The sequence below is a fragment of the Oryctolagus cuniculus genome, chromosome 6 (genome assembly GCF_964237555.1).
Source record: "Oryctolagus cuniculus chromosome 6, mOryCun1.1, whole genome shotgun sequence".
Classification (NCBI taxonomy): Eukaryota; Metazoa; Chordata; class Mammalia; order Lagomorpha; family Leporidae; genus Oryctolagus; species Oryctolagus cuniculus.
The window spans coordinates 35,997,857-36,020,258 of NC_091437.1; the positions used below are offsets into that span (position 1 = coordinate 35,997,857).

Below are 22,402 nucleotides of genomic sequence, written 5' to 3' on the forward strand. Positions count from 1 at the left end.
CTAAATCAGGATTCATGTAGGCAATCCCTGGTTAAGCATCCATCCCCCCAGGAAAATGCAAGCTCCTGGAGGGCAGTGACTTTGCTTTGTTCAGAGATGTGAAGTTCCTCCCACTAAAGGAGAAAGAGAAATTAATTACAGAAATAATTTTAATCATAGTGGCACTGAGAAGGAGAAGAACGGATTTGATGGGATCGGAAAGGACTTCTGCAAGTATAAAAGGACTAAACAAAAATCTAAAAGTCACACAGGAGATGAGGGGGCCAAGTAAACGTCCAGGCAGAAGGAGGAGCCAAGGTCCTGAGATGGCTGCACACGATGCACTGGAGAAAGAGGTAAGGCCCCAGCGGCTGAGCCTAGAGGTGAGTCTGGCAAAGGCCACAAGTGGAGCTGGGGACACAGACAGGAAGCAGCTGGTGAAAATCCCTCTAGGCCGACGAATTTGCTCTTGATCCTCAGTGCAATGAACAGCCGTTGGATGGCTTAAAGCAAAGAGCAACAGGATCAGAGCTGCATGTTTAAAGACAGCTATTTGATCTCGTGAGTGACAGGTGCATTGGAGGAGGAGAAAATAGATTTGGTGAGAGCAATTAGGAGGTTACTGCAGTGATTTATGCAAGCCATAATGTTGGTTTGAACTAGATTATAGAAGATAGAAAATACAGCAGCAACTGTTGAGGAAGGAAAGCCAGTAGGACTTGTCATTACTTAAAAGTAGAAGATAAGGAAAGACCCCACCAAGAATTACTACCTGGGTTCTGGATGCTACAGCTGCCTGAGCAGCCATTCACTGAGGTGGTGCAAGTTTGAGCCATATGGATAGTTACAAGACACTGAAGTCAACAACCACTTTCACTAAACTTTACTGCGGAGCCAGTGCTATGCTTGTGTAACTTATTCCTAATTACAATTGTATGGAATAGGTGCCGTCTCTATGTGTTAGAGATAAGGAGACAGACTCAGAAAGGCTTAGTGCCTTGAGCAAAGTGAAAAATTGGCGCAGTGGGGATCAGAACCCAGATCTCTGCAATTCTAAAGCAGATGGTGCTTAATAAACAACCGATATGCCTCATGCCAACTCAGGCCTACGCAGGGCAAAGCTGGAAATCTGCAAGTCTGAGGCCAAACCTTCCCAAGGAACCTCTAAAATAAATTCTGCACACCACACAAGTGGTTCTAGTCTTTCATTCATTCTTTATTCCATACCTAGGGCATTTTCTTCCTCTTGACTTTGTCCAGACCCTGAGGTTGCCTCCAACTAGCTCCTCTAGCTCTAGCTCCTCAATATTGCCTTTTCTGCATTTCCATAACACTTTCAGTCTTGTCACTCATTTTAATGATCACCCACAATTTACACTGCAGAATTTCCATTTTTTTTCTACTTTCATTAATTTTACTTTCTATAGCATGGACTTGCATGTGGTATATGTTGATTGTCTTAAGAAGTCTTTAATAAACTGCACTCAGATTGGTTGCTGTAAAAAGCTAAAAAAAAAAAAAAAAAAACCTCAAATTTCAAACTGTGATAGGTGATGGGCCTGGCTGCTGGCCAGTAGTTCAATTTTACCACCTTCATTATCTCTAGTGATAAAGTGCTGTTCATTATAATTCCATGTAGGTTAAGCGCATTCAATTGTATGTTCTTACCAGAACAGTTTCAACAGAGCAGGTTATACATGTGCCATTCCAATTGATTGGTATGTGTCTCACAAGAAAAGAAATGAACCTGCTGTTCCCTCAGCTGGTTTCAGTCACTAAGGGCCTCCTTCAGTGCGTGTGAGCCTCTAGGAAGACTATGATTTGGGTTTGTAATGGTAAACATTTAGGTATACCATAATCTCTAAATCCCGTCATCTACTTTTCCTAACCCTCAGTGACAGAAACTGATTTATCACAAAGCTGGCAGAAAATTTGGGTCTGCTGGGCTACTGAAGAGGCAGTAAGAGACTGTCTCTGATAATTCTGATAATGTGTAATGTTCACCCCACACTTTCTTTTGTGAAATCACTCTCAAGATATGACTGCACTGACAGAAGCATATGTTCTTGTAATCATTTGACTTTTAAATTGCAGTCTGCCTTTATAATTGAATACAAATGATCAGGAATTAGAGAATGAAAAGTGCTTACACAAATGATATAAATATCTATCTTGTACAAAAGGAGCAAAGATGGAAACTGTTAGGTCTCCTGAAGTCAAACTTGAAGAGAAACAACAAAATCATTCAACAGGAAGGAAATGCTAGACCCAAGTCCAAAGATGAGCCATTATTAGGGATTTTATTATCCTTTTCACTTTCTGGGACAGCATCTTCACAATTGCATACCTGTATCTAACACACATTTTGAAAGCTGTGATGCAGGCGTATTTTGCAGGAAAAGGTCATGCTCAAACACGAGGTCACTATTACTCTGAACCACCCCTGATGCCCATTGTGCATATGTATTCTTGCCACTCACCTCCCTCAGATTTTTGTTCATGCCATCCATGTATAATTGGGAGTTCTACATAAATAGGGTCACTGATAAATATTGCTATCTAGACTGTAAGCTTCTGGCCAGCAAACTCTAGATCTTACCAATCTCTGTATCTACTGTGTCTTAGAAAGTACTTGACTATCAAGGGCCCCTTTTTGAGATCTGGGGAATGAATGAGCAACAGAAAAACCAAACTGACCTCCTTGACATTCACACAGACTCATGAATTAGGGAAGAAATGCCAGCCCAATATCCATCAGGTCATTGTCTCCAGCATGGAGCTCCACTGTGCATATTGATTGTCCTTACCTATCCAGAGAAATGCAGCACAGGTGAAAAATTGATGCCGTTGTGAGCAGGACGTCCAAAGATGTGCGGACCAGGCAGAACATCTCCCCATAAATCCAGATGTCTTGGACCAGCTCAATGGCACCAAAGGGCATCACCAGCACGGAAACCAGCAGATCCGCAAAGGCAAGAGATACAATGAAATAATTGGTTTTTATTTTCCTGTGAGTAAAAAGGTATGAGGGAGGAGTCAGGATGAGGGACAGGGGAAAAGGAGACAATGAAGGAAAAGGGCAGTGTAGAAAGAAGGAAAGACAAGAAGAAGGAAAAGGAAAGAAAAGTCGCATGTTTAGTGTATTGGGTGAGATAGTTGCCCCTTTGGTAACAGGGCTGAGAAGACACAAGTCCAACCTCTTCTGATGTATTAGGCCTTGTACCACAAACCTTTCCTTCCTCTTCCATGGGCAACTTTGGCCTGAGCTGAGGTCCCCATCTGTTGACCTCCCTCCCGCAGATTTACACACAGGTGCTTTTGTACAACTATTGGCTGGTTAGCTCCCACCTAGCCTCCTTGTGGTTGAATCTTCTCTGACAATCCTCCCAGGGTGCTTCCCTTAAACTCCTATCAAGTTCCAAACTTTCCACTTTTAGACCCACTACCATGCCTCACATTTGTGACGCTGTCAGAATTGCACCTTTATACTATACTTGGCTCATCATTGCTTTATCTTAAGTCTTGCTTAGACAGAAGCTGTATTTTTATCCCCAATGGCTCTTAATCCAGGCTGTGTGATAGAACATCCAATAATTGAACAAGTATTGATATGCAGGTCCCATTCCAGATCAATTAGTTCAGGAACCCTGAATGGTTAACCTTCCTCCCACACCCAAAGACTGCCAGACAAGATACAAGATACCCAATTAACTCTGAACTTCAACAATGAATACTTTTTTGGTGCAACTATGTCCATTGGCATGAGACACTCTGATAAAATAGAAAGAGAAGACCCAGGTTAATTCCTACATCAGTCATTAGCCAACCACCCTTTCCCTGAGCGATTCATAAAGAACAAATATGACATAGGAAACAACACCGTCAGGAAATAAACTGAAGTGCTTACACTGGTTGTGTCCAAGTTGTAGTACTATGTGGGATTCTTTCTTCCTTCTCTTACAGATGTTCCCACTTGTTCTTTTTAAATTACAAATTACAATAGAAATATTTATACCAGCTCTCCAGGGACAGTTCGGGACTCCACCCATGTTTCCCCAAGAGATCTCCTCCTACTGCTTACCTGAGCTGCCTGTCTCTGCACACAGCCACCATCACCAGCAGATTGCCCAGGATGGCCATCAGTATAACAGCTGAGAGAAACGTGAGCAGCACAACCTTCTCCACTGACCCGAAACCCTCCTTGGAACTAGAAGACACGGACACACAAATGCAAAGACTTGGAGAAATCGAAGAGACATAGCAAAGTAAATGCACCCTCTCCTTGCTGACCTTCAGGAAGGTAACCACCATCAGCAGGTACAACATACATTAATTTATTGTACACCTGATGTATGCCAGGGTATGCACCTATCACTTGGCACGTTATCATGGTAAATCGCTATATAATGAGGAGGCTGAGATTCAGAGAGGCGAATTAACTTAGCTGCAATTGCACAAATATTGTTTATCAGAAACTTGTGACTTTCCCTCGGAGTACTTACCTCTGCTTGTACTCAGAAATGTATTTAGTTGATCTCTGTTTTGTATACCTACCCAACTAGATTCTAAGGTCCATGAGACATAGTCCTGTGTTGTCTTATTCACCAGTGTTTATTCAATGTGTCATTCCCATTTATTAGGTGAAGAAGGTGTTGAATGAAAGAATGATAGTAACTTGAACCAGGGTCTTCATGAACTCAACAAAGGGTGATCCTGTTTTCCTAAGCTATTCCAGTTCATACAGGAGCTGCTGTTTACAGATAGTCTGTCTCAAGGCACAGAATACCATGGTATTAAAGCCGTTCCGAAATCAGTTCACCTGGGGCTGGTGCTGTGGCACAGCAGGTTAAAGCTCCAGTCTGTAGTGGCAGCATCCCTCCATATGGGTGCTGGTTCAAGTCCTGGCTGCTCCACTTCCAATCCAGCTCTCTGATATGGCCTGGGAAAGCAATGGAAGATGGGCCCTGTACCCCTGTGGGAGACCCAGAGCAAGCTCCTGGCTTCGGATTAGTCCAGCTCTGGCCATTGCGGCCAATGGGTGAGTAAACCAGTGGAGGGAAGACGTTTCTCTCTCTCTCTGCCTCTGCCTTTCAAATAAGTAAATCTTAAAAAAAAAAAATCAGTTTACCTGGACCATTTACTTTGATTTTTTGACAATAGCCATGTATATGCTCAGAGAATCCTTTCACTGTCCTGAACAATACTTCTTTTAGAAAAAAAAAAGGCTTATGTTGAGCACTAAAGATTTATTTATTTATTTGAAAGGCAGAGAGAGAGAGAGATTCTTCTGGGTCTCCCACACGGATGCAGGGGCCCAAGGACTTAGGCCATCTTCTACTGCTTTCCCAGGCCATAGCAGAGAGCTGGATCGGAAGGGGAGCGGCCGGACTCAAACCAGTGCCCAGATGGGATGCTGGCAGTGGCAGCTTTACCCGCTAAGCATCTGCAACGGCCCACAACATATGCATTTTTTTCCCACATTAAATTTATGTTTTGTCAGAGAGAGAGAGAGAAAGGTCTTCCTTTTCCGTTGGTTCACCCCGCAAGTGGCCACTATGGCCAGTGCACTGTGCAGATCCGAAGCCAGGAGCCAGGTGCTTCTCCTGGTCTCCCATGCGGGTGCAGGGCCCCAGCACTTGGGGCATCCTCCACTGCACTCCTGGGCCACAGCAGAGAGCTGGCCTGGAAGAGGAGCAACCAGGACAGAACCGGCACCCCAACCGGGACTAGAACCCAGGGTGCTGGTACCCCAGGCGGAGGATTAGCCTAGTGAGCCGCGGCGCCGGCCCTAGCCTTCTATTTAACTCGGAGTGAGTGTCCCCTATCCATGAAAGCACAATATCTGTAGGTTATTCACAAGCTCTGGGAAAGTTTAAGGAAAATATTCTTACTGATGAAGTTTTAAAGAATCCTAAAACCACTAGATTGAAATCCCACATTTCAGTATGGAAAAACTGAGACTCAGGGAAACTGAGTTGTCACCACACAGTTGTAGCTGGCCCGGAGAGCTACTTTTGCTATGAGCCCTCAATGTGAACAGGGTCTGGGGCTTGTTAACTGAGCTCCTCTGATAGAGCATCAAGAGAGCTACTGCGAGTCAGTATTGTGGCGCTGCAGCCTGCAACACCCTGGCATTTACCCAAAAAACAAAACAAAAAATCAGCAAACTAAAAAACAGTGTCAGATTTATGGGATACTATCAAATGACCCAACAAAGGGGTCGTAGGAGTTCCTGAAGGCATGGAATGATAGAATGGATTAAAAGGTCTTTGCAGTAAAATAGAGAAAAATTCCCTCATTTGGAGAAAGGGGACATCCAAGTACAGGAAACACATAGAACTCCTAATAGACATGACCAGGTAACATCTTCACAATGACACATTGTAGTCAAACTCTCCACAGTAAAGCATGAAGAAAAGATTCTAAAATGTGCACAAGAAAAACACCAGAGTACTTCCAGACAATCTCCGGTTAGATTCACAAAGGCTTCTTATCAGAAACCCTACAGGCTAGGAGAGAGCCAAAAATTTCTGGAAATGAAAACTCACAGGATACAGCAAAAGCAGTGTTAATAGGAGAGTTTACAGCAATTAGGGCCTTCATCAAGAAATTGCAAAGGCACCAAATAAATGAGCTATCAATGCATCTCAAGGATTTAAAAAAGCTACAGCATACCAAGCCTGAAAGTAGAAGAAAAATAATTGAAATTAGAGAATAAACCGAATTTAATCCAAAAACACATTACAAAAGATCAGCAAAATGAAGAGCTGGTTTTTTGGAAAAAAAAAAAAAATCGACACACCATTGGCCCAACTAACCAAAAAAGTAGAGAGAAGACCCAAGTCAATAAAATCAGAGATGAAAAAGGGAATGTAACAACAGACACTACAGAAATTCCTACAAAGAGCTATATGCCAACAAACTGGAAAACCCAGAAGAAATGGACAGATTCCTGAACACATAAAACTTAATTAAATTGAGCCATGAAGACACAGGAAATCTAAACAGACACATAACCAAGATAGAAACGGATTCAGTAATGAAGACCCTCCCAACGAAGAAAAGCCCAGGACAGGATGGCCTCACTGCTGAATTCTACCAGACATTTAAAGAAGAACTCACTCCAGTTCTTCTCAAGCTATCAAAACAATTGGAAAGGATGGCATCCTCCCAACTCCTTCTATGAAGCCAGCATCACCTTAATTCCTAAAGCTGAAAACAAAAACCAACAGAGAAACAGAACTACAGAAAGAGAAATACCAACTTCCCTATTGAATACAGATGCAAAATTCCTAAACAAAATACTACCCAAATGAATTTAACAATACAACAGAAAGATAATTCACCCAGACGAAGTGGGATTTATCCTAGGTATACAGGAATGGTTCAACATTGACAAACCAATCAATGTGATATATCACATTAGCAAAATGAAGAACAAAAAAACCATATGATTATCCCAGTAGATGCAGAGAAAGTGTCGCTCCCCCTCTTCGTGGAGGAGCAACACTAAACCCTGCCTAGGCTTCATATCCGAGTCACCGCACCATTATGTCGCTCCCCCTCTTCATGGAGGAACGACACAGGACCCTGTGCTGTTCTTTCGTCTGCTCGGCCCTCCCCGGGTTTGCTGCTGGTTCTTCCTGGGTTGGCTACTATCCCTTCCACCTCCGTGGAAGGGCAGTTCCCCCTGGCCACATTCCCCACTTCCGCAGGGGAGCGGCACACCGCCGGCCGGCTCTCTCGGGGGCTGCACAGGTGTTCCCTTAGATGTTCCCCTTAGATGTTCCTCTTAGATGTTCCTGGTGCATGCCGTCTCTCTCCTCCTTTATAGTCCTCCTCTGCCAATCCCAACTCAGCTGCCCACACGCCGAGTACGCTGCTCTCCTCCAATCAGGAGCAAGTCCTACAGTTTATTGGCTGAACTGGAGGCAGCTGTGTAGAAGCTGTTTTCTCCTCTCCCAGCGCCATATTGTGGGAGAGCAGATGCATAGAATAAGTCTTAATTCCAGTAACTTAGTCTAGTCCGAGTTGCTCCCCACAGAAAGCATTTGACAAAATACAACACCGTTTCATGATGAAAACCCTAAGCAAATTGGGTATAGAAAGAAAGTTCCTCAACACAAAGCAATTTATGACAAACCCATATGGCCCATGTCCTGTTGAATGGGGAAAAGTTGGAAGCATCACACTAAGATCCAGAACCAGACAAGGATACCCACACTTAGCACTGCTATTCAGTATAGTCCTGTAAGTTTTAGCTAGGGCCATTAGGCAAGAAACAGAAATCAAAGGGATACAAATCGGGAAGGGGGAAGTCAAACTATGCCTAATGCAGATGACCCGATTCTATACAGAGGGATCCAAAACACTCCACTGGGAGACTTTTGGAACTGATAGATGAGTTTGGTAAGTGGCAGGATACAAAATCAACACACAAAAATCCAGAGTCTTAGTTTACACACAATGCCATGGCAAGAAAGAACTTCTAAGATCAATCTCAATCACAATAGCTACAAAAATAATCAAATACCTTGGAATAAATTTAACCAAGCATATTAAAGATCTCTATGATGAGAATTACCAGACATTCATGAAGGAAATAGAAGAAGATACCAAAAAAATGGAAAAATCTTTCATATTCATGGATTGGAAGAATCAATGTCATCAAAATGTCCACCCTACTAAAGCAATTTACAGATTCAATGTGATACCAATCAAAATAGCAAGCACATCCTTCTCAGGTATAGAAAAGATGATGAAACTTATATGGAAACACAGGAGACTGTGAATAGCTAAAGCAATCTTATGCATCAACAACAAAGTTGGAGGCAGCATCACTATACCAGATTTCAACACCTACTTCACAGCAGTTATAATCAAAACAGTCTAAAATGGGTACAAAAATAAATGGGCAGACCAATGAAACAGAACAGAAACACCTGAAATCAATCCAAGCATCTGCAACCAACTTACCTTTGGCAAAGGAACTAAACTCAACCCCTGGAGCCAGGACAGTCTCTTCAACAAACGGTGCTGGGAAAACTGGATCTCCACATGCAGAAGTATGAACAATACCCCTACCTTACACCTTATACCAAAACTCATTCAAAATGGATTCAAGAACTAAGTCTATGACCTGATACCATGAAGTGATTATACAACATTGGGTAAACCCTGTAAGTCATTGGGATAGGCGAAGAGTTCTGGGAAAAAAACCCAGAGGCACAGTCAATCAAAGCCAAAATTAACAAATGGGATTACATCAACTTGAAAGCTTCTGCACTGGAAAAGAAACACTCAGCAAATTTGAAGAGGCAACCAAAAGAATGGGAGAAATTATCTGCAAACTATTCAACTGAGATAGGGTGATTAACCTGAATCTACAGAGGTCAAGAAACTCCACAACAACCAACCAATCCAGCTAAAAAATGGGCAAAGGACTGAAACAGGTGTTTTTCAAAAGAGGAAATCCAAATGGCCAACAGACAAATGAAGAAATGCTCAGGATCACTGGCTGTCAGGTAAATACAAATCAAAACTATAGTGAAATTTCACCTCACTCCAGTTAGGATGGCTTTCATACAGAAAACAACAAGCAATAAATACTGGCGAGGATGTGGGAGAAAAAGTACCCTAATGCACTGTTGGTGGGAATGTAAACTGGTATTAGCCATTGTTGAAAACAGTATAGAGATACCTCAGAAATCTGAATATAGACATACCATATGACCATCCTTCCCACATCTTGGAATTTACCCAACAGAAATGAAATCAGCATATGAAAGAATTGACTGTTCCCCCATGTTTACTACAGCTCAATTCACAATAGCTGAGATAGGGAATCAACCCAAATGCCTGTCAACTAAAGACTGGATAAACAAATACTGGATAAATACACCATGGAATACTGCACAATGGTAAAAAAAAAAAAATGAAATCCTGTCATTTTCAAAAAAAATAAATGAAACTGGAAAACATACTTATTGAAATAAGCCTGTCCCAAAATGACAAATACCATATGTTCTCCCTAATCAGTGATAACAGAACACCTAAAAAGTAATCTATAGATGGGGCCGGCACTGTGGCACAGTGGATAATGCTGCTGCCTGCAGGGCTGGCATCCCATATGCGTGCCAGTTCAAGTCCCGGCTGCTCCGCTTCCCATCCAGCTCTCTGCTATGGCCTGGGAAAGCAGTAGAAGATGGCCCAAGTCCTTGGGTCCCTGCACCCACATGGGAGACCCAGAAGAAGCTCCTTGTCTTGACTGTTGAACAATTTTTTTTTTCATACAATTTGTGGAATTCTTTATTATAGAGTTAGTCATATGTATATAATGTTAATTGAAAATAGATGTTAGAAAAGATAAGCATTGGAATAGGAGAGATAGGCGGAAGAGGAGTGCGAGTGTGGGAAGGAGGATAGGTACAGTGGGAAGGTTTCTGAGGGAAAAATAACAGGCTCTGGAAATGCACTATGGTAATTTACGGTTGTACTCCATTGTAAATGTTCTTAATATCACTGAATAGTACTGAGAAAATATTTTATGTATTAAAGGTAAATTTTGTGTTATTTACATTTTATTAAAATCAAAAGATGTGGGTGACCATTTATCAGGATCTCCTGTCCTGATATAGACTGGCCTGTCCTATCTGAGGTCTTTTTCTTTGCAGATTTATTCACTTATTTGAATTCTCTACAGAGAATGAGGGCCAAGGCAGAGATAAGTCTTACATCCGCTGCTTTATTCCCTAAATGGCTGCAATGGCCAGGTCTGGGCCAAACCGAAACAAGGAGCCAGAAGCTTCATCCGGGTTCCCCATGTGAGTGTAGGGGCCCAAGCACGCGGGCCATCTTCTGCTTCTTTTCCAGGCACATCAGCAGGGAGCTGGATCAGAAGTGGTGCAGCAGGACTGGAACAGGTGCTAATATGGGATGCAGGTACTGCAGGCAGCAGCTTAACCCTTTATGCCACAGCAATGGCCCCTACGTCCTTTCTTTCTGTGGTCTCCAATTTGAACACACCCTTAGAAAAAATACTATCAACCACACCCTCACCCTTAGAAATATCTCCCTCATGATACCTTTAATGTTATAGGAGAACAAAACAGATTCACTGTATCTATAAAGAACACTTCAGAGCCGGTGCCATGGCTCACTTGGTTAATCCTCCACCTGTGGCGCCGGCATCCCATATGGGCTCTGGATTCTGTCCCAGTTGCTCCTCTTCCAGTCCAGCTCTCTGCTGTGGCCCGGGAGGGCAGTGGAGGATGGCCCAAGTGCTTGGGCCATGCACCCACATGGGAGACCAGGAGGAAGCACCTGGCTCCTGGCTTCAGATCAGCGCAGTGCTGGCCATAGCGGCCACTTGGGGTGTGAACCAACGGAAGGAAGACCTTTCTCTCTGCTCACTGTCTAACTCTGTCAAAAATAAAAATTAAATAAATAAATAAATAAAAAAGAAGACTTCTACCTCCAGAGGATGTATACTTAAAGTAGAAAGTTCACGGCCAGAGAACTGTAGGTTCAGTGTTATGGTTTGGTTGAGATATGTCGATCAGGAGCTAGGAATACCTAAACTTTAAACTGTGAGTAACAAAATTTAACCATAGACAGAGCTTTTAAAATTGGTCATTACTGGGGCCAGCGCTGTTACATAACGGGTAAAGCTGCTGCCTTCAGTATCAACATCCCATATGAGCACTGGTTTGAGCCCCGGCGGCTCCACTTCCAATCCAGCTCTCTGCTATGGCCTGCAAAAGCAATAGAAGATGGCCCAAGTCTTTGGGCCCCTGCACCCGCATGGGAGACCTGGAGGAAGCTCCTGGCTCCTGGCTTCAGATTGGTGCAGCTCCAACTGTTGCGGCCAATTGGCGAGTAAACCAGCAGATAGAAAACCTCTCTCTCTGCCTCTCCTTTTCTCTCTGTGTAACTCTTTCAAGTAAGTTAAAAAAAAATTGCTCATTACTGTCTGTTGAATTAAGTACAAGTCTAGTAACAATTAAATTAGGAACCATTTCTGTGAAATCCATGCCAGATCCTTGGGTTGTTTGACACTCTCCAGGAGTACAGTCAACCAGTATCAGATGAGTCTGAACAGGCAAAAAAAGCCATCAATTCTATTACATTGGTTCTTTGGTAGCTATTCTGATGAGAATCTGTTTTCAGCCATCAATAAAGAAAATCCACAAATTTGCTGGCTGTGTTTGCCATTTTCTGTTTTTAATGAAAGAAATGATGAAGACACTAGTTCTGGGTATATACGGTTTTCTTTGAATGACAACCAGGAAACTAGATCAATTCTTTTATCTTTTCACATATTGAACTTTGCAATAAAATGATGTTAAATAAGACTGCTCCTTCATTAGGCCACTGTTCCCTGCAGAAAACGCCTCCTCTCCCACCAGTTGAGTACCCTCTCCAAAGGAAACTTCCTTGAAAATGCACATCACACAACTACAAAAGATCACACACAGTTCCAAATGCTCCTACTGCCTACCACTGCACAGTCCTTTATCAAGTGATTGCATGTAAGTTAGAGGAAACAGCCTTTCATTTTCTTACTAATCAACAGTCAACACAAAGACTGCAAAAGCATTCTGATGTCAAAGAGCCTGCTTAAAACTGATTTTTTTTCCACGTGTGAATTAAATGTAAGATCCTCAGCGTTTTCTATACTGATAAAACATTGGGTATTGACCAACACAGCTTTAACCTTCAGCTCAGTTGAATTAAAGTGGGGACAGACTGCTTGTTGCCTCTAGGGTCTCAACTTCCTTTTCATTTAGAAAACTTGTTGGGGTCAGCACTGCGATGTAGCAGGTAAAGCTACTGCTTACAGTGCCAGCATCCCATATGGGCACCGGTTCAAGTCCTGGCTGCTGCACTTCCAATCCAACTCTGCTGCTGCCTGGGAAAGCAGTAGAAGATGGCCAAAGCCCTTACTGTGCTACGGGATGCCGGCATCCTAAGCAGCAGCTTAACCCACTGTGCCATAATACCTACTCCTTCATGAACATTTTAAAGCACCCACATACAAATTACACCATGGCCAGATCATATGTAACAATAAAATTCTGACTGACAATCTCCATAGCAACCAGCCCAAAAGGAAGAAGACTTTTCAATGACTACCACCTTCCCTGGTTTTTCCCTCCTACCTATTTCCAACTTAAGACCAACCACAAAAAGCCAAGTATATTTGCCAAATAGATTATTTAAGATACCGCACTTCTTGTTAGTGTACCTCCTGAAGAATCATGTCAACCATTCCAATTAGAGCATTCCTAAAGCCTTCTTGTTTCTATACTATGAAATTTTCCTAGTTCTCTGCTTGTCTTCAAGTCTTTGGTAAATGTAGGGGATGATGGTTCACCCTCTAGGTATAACACACACACTAAATATATTCTATTCATTCTCATATGTGTGGTCTTCATTTATCTCCATAAATATATTCTAGATGTTACACTTATTTGTAATCATATTTTCTTTTATTTTTGTTTTTATTTTTTTATTTTTAACTTTTATTTAATGAATATAAATTTCCAAAGTACAGCTTATGGATTACAATGGCTTCCCCCCCATAATGTCCCTCCCACCCGCAACCCTCCCCTTTCCCACTCCCTCCCGCCTTCCATTCACATCAAGATTCATTTTCGATTCTCTTTATATACAGAAGATCAGTTTAGCATACATTAAGTAAAGATTTCAACAGTTTGCTCCCACACAGAAACATAAAGTGAAATATACTGTTTGAGTACTAGTTATAGCATTAAATCTCAATGTACAGCACATTAAGGACAGAGATCCTACATGAGGAGTAAGTGCTCAGTGACTCCTGTTGTTGACTTTACAAATTGACACTCCTGTTTATGGCCTCAGTAATCACCCTAGGCTCTTGTCATGAGCTGCCAAGGCTATGGAAGCCCCCTGAGTTCACTGACTGATATTTAGATAAGGCCATGGTCAAAGTGGAAGTTCTCTCCTCCCATCAGAGAAAGGTACCTCCTTCTTTGATGACCCGTTCTTTCCACTGGGATCTCACTCGCGGAGATCTTTCATTTAGGTTTTTTTTTTTTTTTTCTCCCCAGAGTGTCTTGGCTTTCCATGCCTGAAATACTCTCATGGGCTTTTCAGCTGGATCCGTATGCCTTAAGGGCTGATTCTGAGGCCAGAGTGCTGTTTAGGACATCTGCCATTCTATGGGTCTGCTGTGTATCTCACTTCCCATGTTGGATCATTCTCTCCCTTTTTTATTCTATCAGCTAGTATTTGCAGACACTATTCTTATTTATGTGATCCCTTTGGTTCTTAGTCCTATCATTATGATCAATTGTGAACAGAAATTGATCACTGGGACCAGTGAGATGGCATTGAATTGGAATCCCCTGGTATGTTTCTAACTCTACCATTTGAGGTAAGTCTCATATTTTCAAACTAGGTAGAAATTTTTTTTCTTGAGAGAATATTCCTTAACATTTGGCTTATGCTACTTTGGGATCACTAAATAAGTTTTCAGGTGATGCAATTAGTTTTTTAATGGAATTTTCTCCAAATTATTTTTAACAGGATTCAATAAGGTAATTGATACAGCATTGTCTCTTAAAAAGCAGCATCATAGCAGTAGGGCTTGAAATCTATGAACAAGCACTAGAATCAGCTGGGTAAAACACAAGTTTCAGAGGAGGCATCTGATGTGGAGGTTGAGATGCCCACTTCCCTCAGTGGAGTGCCAGCTCGGTCCTGTGATTCCCTGCTAATGCACCCTGGAAGGCAGCAGAAATGGCTCTAGTAGATGAGGCCCTGACACTCATGGGGAAGACCTGGACTGAATTTCTGGCTGCTCACTTTGGTCTGGTCCAGTTGCAGTCAATACAGCGTTTTGGGAGATGAACCAGTAGATGAGAGCTGTCTTTTTCTCCATCTATTCATTCCAATTCTCATTCTCTGTCTCTTTTTCCTCTCAAGAAAATATGTAAAAATAAATAACACACTTTCTGCACCCCCAGAATTCAGATTCTAATTCAGTATATGTGAGGCAGAGTCCGACTTTTCTAACAAGCTCTCAAGTGATGCTGACGCTGTTGGCATGAGGACTAACACTGACAACTGTTGACCTAGAAATGTCTACAGGTTGCTCTTAATCTTAACCTCTTTTACTCCACTGCACATTACATTCCTTTGCCCCTCAGTATGGAACATCCTGTGTAGATGTTGACATTAATTTATTAAGTGTCGCTCCCCGTCTTCGTGGGGGAACGACACAGGACCCTGCGCTGTTCTTTTTGTCTGCTCGGCCCTCCCCGGGTTTGCTGCTGGTTCTTCCCGGGTTGGCTACTATCCCTTCCACCTCCGTGGAAGGGCAGTTCCCCCTGGCCACATTCCCCACTTCCGCAGGGGAGTGGCACACCGCCGGCCGGCTCTTCTCGGGGGCTGCACGGGTTCCCTTAGATGTTCCCCATAGATGTTCCTGGTGCATGCCGTCTCTCTCCTCCTTTATAGTCCTCCTCCGCCAATCCCAGCTCGGCTGCCCACACGCCGAGTACGCTGCTCTCCAATCAGGAGCAAGTCCTACAGTTTATTGGTTGAACTGGAGGCAGCTGTGCGGAAGCTGTTTACTTCTCTCCCAGCGCCATATTGTGGGAGAGCAGATGCATAGAATAAGTCTTAATTCCAGTAACTCAGTCTAGTCCGGGCTGCTCCCCACAGATCCCCCTTTCTTTTTATTTTTTGGCGTTGATACGCGCCTGTCTTCGGTGTCCCGCGGCACACACTCTGCTCTACTTGCTAGAGTTGCCACAGTTTCTTACAAGTCCTATCAGGCAAACCGAATCCGGGTCCTCTCTTCGCCATGTTATGAGGAGGTTTTTAGGCGCTGATGCGTGCCTGTGTTCGGTGACCTGCGGCTCACACTCTGGTCGAGCCGCCTGCTGGCGCTTACCGCCTTAATTAGGCAGACCGAATCCAAGCCTTCTAATTGTTGTATTGTAGGGAGGCCTTTCTATTTCTCTATTTATCTCCGGGCATTCCTATTTCTCCCATTTTACTTCTGTCTGCCAACATTCCCATTTCTCTCACTCCACTTCCAAACTTCTGTTTCTCTTATCCCTGCGGCTTTCCGGCACCTCGCCCCGCCGGCGGGTTCCCGGCTCTGCGCCGCTTCAGCCCACGCCTCTCTCATCTGCGCGGCTTTCCGGTGCCCGCCCCGAGGCTGCTTCCCGGCTCTGCGCGGCTTGGCTTCACGCGCTCCGAGGTCTCCACGCCCTTCGCGTCTGCACCACGGCCTCGCGCCAGCCCCGTTCCCTATCTATTCACGCCCCGTGCTCTCTGCACGCGGCGGCTTCCGCGAGTAACACAGCGTAGCTTACGTGTCCGCCACTAGCATTCAATCTAAGTTCCCCGGGCTAGCCTGGCGAATTCAACCCAGCATACGTCTCCGCCCCACGATTTGGCTTCCCGTCCTTTGCTCCCCGGGCTAATCAGAAGGATCCCAATCTGGCTTATGTTTCAGCTTCTGGTTTCAACTTTTCGCCCCCCATTCCCGGGCTAACTTGAGAATCCCAAAGTGGCTTTCGTGTCCGCCTTGGCCTGCCCCCCACGGCTTCAATTTCCCTAACACTTTTCTCTACCCGGTATGTTTCCCTAAGCTTTCCTCCAACAAATTTCTCCCTCATTTCTCCTGGCCTCTCCCCACAGTCCGTATCCGAGTCTGTTTGTTCTAGCTTTCACTTTCGCTTTCGACCTTAGAGATTTCTCCCAGCTTCCCCCCGTAGTCCGTATCCGAGTCTATGCCTAGGCTTTCAATAGCTTCTTCCGGCACCCTTTTCGTCCGGCTTTTCCCTAGGCTGTTTGCTAGTCTCTCTCTCCGGTATTTTCCCAGCTCTTCCCGTTTCTTCCCTCCTAAGTTTCATATCCGTCCTAAGTTTCCTATCCGAGCTAGGTTTCCTATCCGAGTCACGGCACCATTATGTCGCTCCCCATCTTTGTGGGGGAACGACACAGGACCCTGCGCTGTTCTTTTTGTCTGCTCGGCCCTCCCCGGGTTTGCTGCTGGTTCTTCCCGGGTTGGCTACTATCCCTTCCACCTCCGTGGAAGGGCAGTTCCCCCTGGCCACATTCCCCACTTCCGCAGGGGAGTGGCACACCGCCGGCCGGCTCTTCTCGGGGGCTGCACGGGTTCCCTTAGATGTTCCCCATAGATGTTCCTGGTGCATGCCGTCTCTCTCCTCCTTTATAGTCCTCCTCCGCCAATCCTAACTCGGCTGCCCACACGCCGAGTACGCTGCTCTCCAATCAGGAGCAAGTCCTACAGTTTATTGGTTGAACTGGAGGCAGCTGTGCGGAAGCTGTTTACTTCTCTCCCAGCGCCATATTGTGGGAGAGCAGATGCATAGAATAAGTCTTAATTCCAGTAACTCAGTCTAGTCCGGGCTGCTCCCCACAATTAAGTGTCTACTATCTAGCCAACAGTGCACTAGGGAGGACTTTTATGTTAGATCCTTTCATCTTTACAAGTGTCATGTGGCCTAACTTCATTGCGCAATTTTCACAAAAGAAGAGACAGGTACGGAGCCCAGCACTGTGGCTTGCTGGGCTAAGCCTCTACCAGTGGTGCTGGCATCCCATATGGGTGCCAGTTGGTATCCCAGCTGCTCCACTTCCAGTCCAACTCTCTGCTATGGTTGGGGAATGTTTGGGCCTCTGCATCCCCATGGGAGACCCAGAAGCTCCTGGCACCCGTTTGGATGGGCCCAGCTCCAGCCATTGTGGCCGTCTGGGGAGTGACCCAGCACACAGAAGACCTTTCTCTGTCTCTTCCTCTCTCTGTCTGTAACTCTCTCTCAAATAAAATAAATTGAAAAAAAGAAAAACAAGAGGCAGGTACTCAAATGGTTAAGAGACTTAGACCCAACAGTGATCAAGTGGTGGAGCTGGGATTTAGGCCCACACATTGTGAAGCTAGTCCAGTGCTTTTCTGTGTAACTTTTAAGCATACTACTTTGGAAGGGAATACTTTATTTTAAAAAGACCTGTTGAAGTTTTGCTTTTTGTCTAGAAACCTAAGATCCAAAATGCTGCTGCTGATAGCCTAATATGCCTTGTAAAAACACTCTGGTATGAAAATGGTAGAGGAACAAGAAAAGTAAGTCCTAGAAGGTGTAATTATACATATATGTATATGAAATATACACTTCATTTCCCAGTGGAGTTCCTAGTACTTCTAATAGAATACTTTCTGGTTGTTTTTGAAGACCCTATAGACAAGGGTGGCAGATTAGGAAGGGGAGAATTGGGGTTGTGGTTGGTGCACAGCTGATGAAGCCTAGATATTTTTTTAACTGCAAACATGTGGAGTAAAATTCTTGTGACAAGCTCTCAATAGAGTTTTTGGGACCTCAAAAATCACACATATCATGAGAAAAACTTCAAAGCCCAAAGAAGATCTATCTGTATAGATTATAATGGAGTTAAAAGCTACAAAGGATTCAAAGGGTATCAAGATCAGACACTGTTCTGAGACCAACCTGAATATAAAGCCAAGCCAGACCAGAGGAGACATGGTAGCGTGTACATATGGGAAGATTCTCAACCTTGCACAGTGTGTGAACTCCCAGGGATTCCATTCTTCTTGGAAATGAAATGCTGAATATCAGAGCCAGTAAATTGGAATTCAAAGGTAGATCTCACTTTAAGGAAACTCATTCTTCCAAAGTTGAAACTGAGCCAACAGCAGGATTTTTTTTTTCTTTTACCTTTACATGTGGTGATGGTATAGGGTTCCTGGCTAATTTTGCCAGCATTTCTTTCCCCTCAGTGTTTAGAAACATGCTCAACAGCCACGGATGTATCTGCCTTTGGAAGAAAATACTTGGCGTGTTTTCAGTATCTGGCTGATTATTTCCTCAAAATTACCCCCGTGATTATTTGAAATCTAGTGCAGGGAAAAACTGGACTGCATGCAGCCTCTCCACCGTGGTCAATCATCTACCCCAAGGATAAGCACTCCAGGAAAAGTGGAATTTCCCATCCTTGGACAACAGCCTTCTCCCGCTGCCTTAGCTGGGACCTGCCCCCACCACTGGGCCCAATGACTGATGGATCCAACTCTGCCGATCGTGCCAGGATCTTGACTTGCTGTTGGAAGGCATTATCGTTTTTCTTTTCAACTCTACCTCTGACCATGTTAAAAAAAAATCCTATACCCACAGCAAAGAAGAAACTGCTTATTCTGCTTCAAGAATAGCCAGATGAAAACCAGTGTGCCAAGTCCAGCCCACTGCCTGTTTTTGTAAATAAAGTTTCATTAAAACACAATCGCTTTCAATCATTTATGTATTTTTCTATGGCTGCTTTCACACTAAAAAGGCAGACTTGAATAATTACAACAGAGCCTGTATGACCTGCCCTGCTAAGCTGAAACTATTTACTCTGAGACTTTATGAAAAACACTTGATGTAGAGTTAATCTTGTGAGTATAAAGTAAACTAGGGGCTGGTGCTGCCGCATAGCAGGTGAAGCCGATGCCTGCAGTGCCAGCATCCCATATAGGCGCCGGTTCGAGTCCCAGCTGCTCCACTTCTGATCCAGCTCTCTGCTATGGCCTGGGAAAGCAGTAGAAGGTGGTCCAAGTCCTTGGGCCCCTGCACCCGCGTGGGAGACCCGGAAGAAGCTCCTGGTTCCTGGCTTTGGAGCAGCACAGCTCTCCAGCCTTTGCAGCCAACTGGGGAGTGAACCAGCGGATCCAAGACTCCCCCCCCCTTTCGTTTAACTCTGACTTTTAAATAAATAAATACATCTTAAAAACAAGTAAACTGAATGTACACCATTGTAAAAATTAAGACACAGAATAAACGAGGAAGGAGGAGGAAGGGTGGGAAGTATCACTATGAAATAAATGAAATTTGTTTACCTTAATTAAAAAAATAAAAAATAAAAGCCTATAAAAAGGAACTTTAACTGAGAGACATTCATTTCTCTGGTTTTTCCCACTGAGTGGAGAACTGTAATTCTAGTTGACCAAGCCAGAAACAAAACACCTCATTCAATTATTTCATCTACCTTACCCAAGTTATCATCTACTTTGGAGAAAAGTGAAGAAGTTTAAAAGATACTCAATCTGTTGTCAATTCCCAAATAAAAGTCTCTCTCATCTTTGCCCACACTACTACTATCACTCCTAACCTACTGCCTCCTTTACATTCAGGTATTCATCTACCAAAGACCTTAAACTTAACACATCAGAAATTGAATTCTTCAGTTCCTTTGCCTTAAGCCTGATTCCCATTTCAATAAGTGCAAAATCTATTTTTTTTCCATTTATTCAAGCTAAAAATCTCAGAGTCTTTCTTTACCAGTCTGTTTCTTATTCCTCACATATACCACCACCTGTTAGCTTTTCCCTTCAAATGACTCCCGATTCTCGCCTTTCCCTGCTCTGTCACCATTATCTCTCTAGTTTCAACTACCTCATGCCTCCCTCACCTGTATGACTGCAAAGGCCTTCCAACTGGGATTTCTGCTTCTATTGTTTTCCACGTACAATCCACTTACCACCCACTAGACAAATGAGTTTGTAAAACAGTTAGGTTGCCACTTACCACTCCCATACACACTGTTCTTCAAATGCTTGCTATCCCACTGAGACCACTGCCCAGGACCCTGAACATGGTCTAAGTAACTTGACAAAGTTGGACGTTGGCTCCTTCTATTGCCTCCATTTTTCATCAGTCTCCTTCTGTCTCCCACTGTTCCAGCTATAAAGGCCTCCAGGCTCCCTCACTGTATCCAGAACAAGCCAGTCACGCTCCTAGTTCAGGACTTCTCATCTGATGCTTCCTCTCCATCTTTCTATCTCAGGGATCAGACCAGCTCACCTTTTCACTTCATTCAGGTCTCCTCTCACATTCACTTCCACAGAGCATGTTTTCCTGGCATCTCAATTTGAAACAGAAGCTCCTGGGGGCCAGCGCTGTGGTGTAGCAGGTGAAGCTGTGGCCTGCAGTGCTGGCAGCCCTTATGGGCGCTGCTTTGAGTCCCGGCGGCTCCACTTCCCATCCAGCTCTCTGCTGTGGCCTGGGAAAGCAGAAGATGGCCCAGGTCCTGGGGCCCCTGCACCCGTGTGGGAGTCCCAGAAGCTCCTGGCTCCTGGCATCGGATCAGAGCAGCTCCAGCTGTTGTAGCCAACTGGGGAGTGAACCAGCAGATGGAAGACCCCCCTCTCTCTCTGCCTCTCCTTCTCTCTGTGGACTTCTGACTTTCAAATAAATAAATAAATCTTTAAAAAATAAAATAAAATAGAAGCTCCCCTCACTCTCTACCCCCTTGTATTATTGATTTTTTCACAGCCATTACCTGGTATGCTCCCCCTGTTAGGAGTTAGGTGGGCTAATGGGCCAGGTAGGCCAGGTCCCTGTTGCAATGAGAAAAAGGGGCAAAGCCTCTTTAAGAGTGGACAAAATACTGGCTCCTCCACAGAAGTTGCTCCAGTAAAGCTAAATACTGACACCCCCCCCCCCCCCCCATGAGTTTCTAGTTTTATCATGACAACACAAAGACAAAGTTACCAAACCTACTCTTCTGATGAGTGTTTTGTTTAATCACAAGCAGGCTAGACAGGATTACAATTCCAGCCCTCTGGTGGATTTTGCCCCTGCCCTGTTTGTTAGCTGTTATTCTGCTCCCCTGAATTGTGCATAACAGACCTCACACTGTCAAGTTTCTCTGGGTATTGCTCCTGTGCAGCCCCCTCCTCCCCCTCCCCACCGACTGCAGTGGTGCGAGGTTTCTGCCTTAAATAAATCTTGCTTTGCTCACTGTCCCTTCCACATGGAAATACTTCTACGTGAGACAAGAACCGAGACTGCCTTCACTGTTGCCCTAACACTTCAAAGCCATACACACATGACCTAGAAAGGCTTGAATGTAAGATAACAGACAACTGGGGCTGGTGCTGTGGCATAGCAGGTAAATTCGCCACCTGCAGTGCCAGCATCCCATATGGGTGCTGGTTCGAATCCCACCTACTCCACTTCCAATCCAGCTCTTTGCTAAGGCCTGGAAAAGGAGTACAAGGTGACCCAAGTCCTTAGGCCCCAGAAGCAGCTCCTAGCTCCTGGCTTCGGATCAGAGCAGCTCTGGGCCTTGTGGCCAATTGGGGAGTGAACCAGCAGACAGAAGATCCTTCTCTCTCTCTCTCTCTCTCTCTCTCTGCTTCTCCTTTTCTCTGTGTGTAACTCTGACTTTCAAATAAATAAATAAATCTTAAAAGGAAAAGAAAACAAAACAAAACAGACAACTGACCTGTTTCATTTACCCATATATTGCTACCACCTAAAACAGTGTCTGGCACATCAAAGTGCCAAAAACCTATTTGTGTACTGACTACATCAACTATCCCTTAACTGATCACTTTACCTTGTATCTT

General features: G+C 44.2%; 1 protein-coding gene across 4 annotated transcripts in view; it reads right to left on the reverse strand.

The window, feature by feature from the left end:
- The window catches only part of HTR4 (5-hydroxytryptamine receptor 4), a 187,967-nt gene that overhangs the window by 84,658 nt on the left and 80,907 nt on the right, over positions 1-22,402 (reverse strand). For 2 of the 4 annotated variants that reach the window (XM_008255225.4, XM_070076270.1), the window contains exons 1-2: positions 4,061-13,477; positions 2,787-2,987 (exon numbers count right to left, since the gene is read on the reverse strand). In XM_008255225.4, the coding sequence (XP_008253447.2) occupies positions 2,787-2,987; positions 4,061-4,305 (446 nt within the window). In that variant the 5' untranslated portion in view covers positions 4,306-13,477. Of the gene's footprint in view, positions 1-2,786; positions 2,988-4,060; positions 13,478-22,402 lie in introns of those variants that run through there. The other 2 variants (XM_008255221.4, XM_008255222.4) reach the window with 1 other exon arrangement.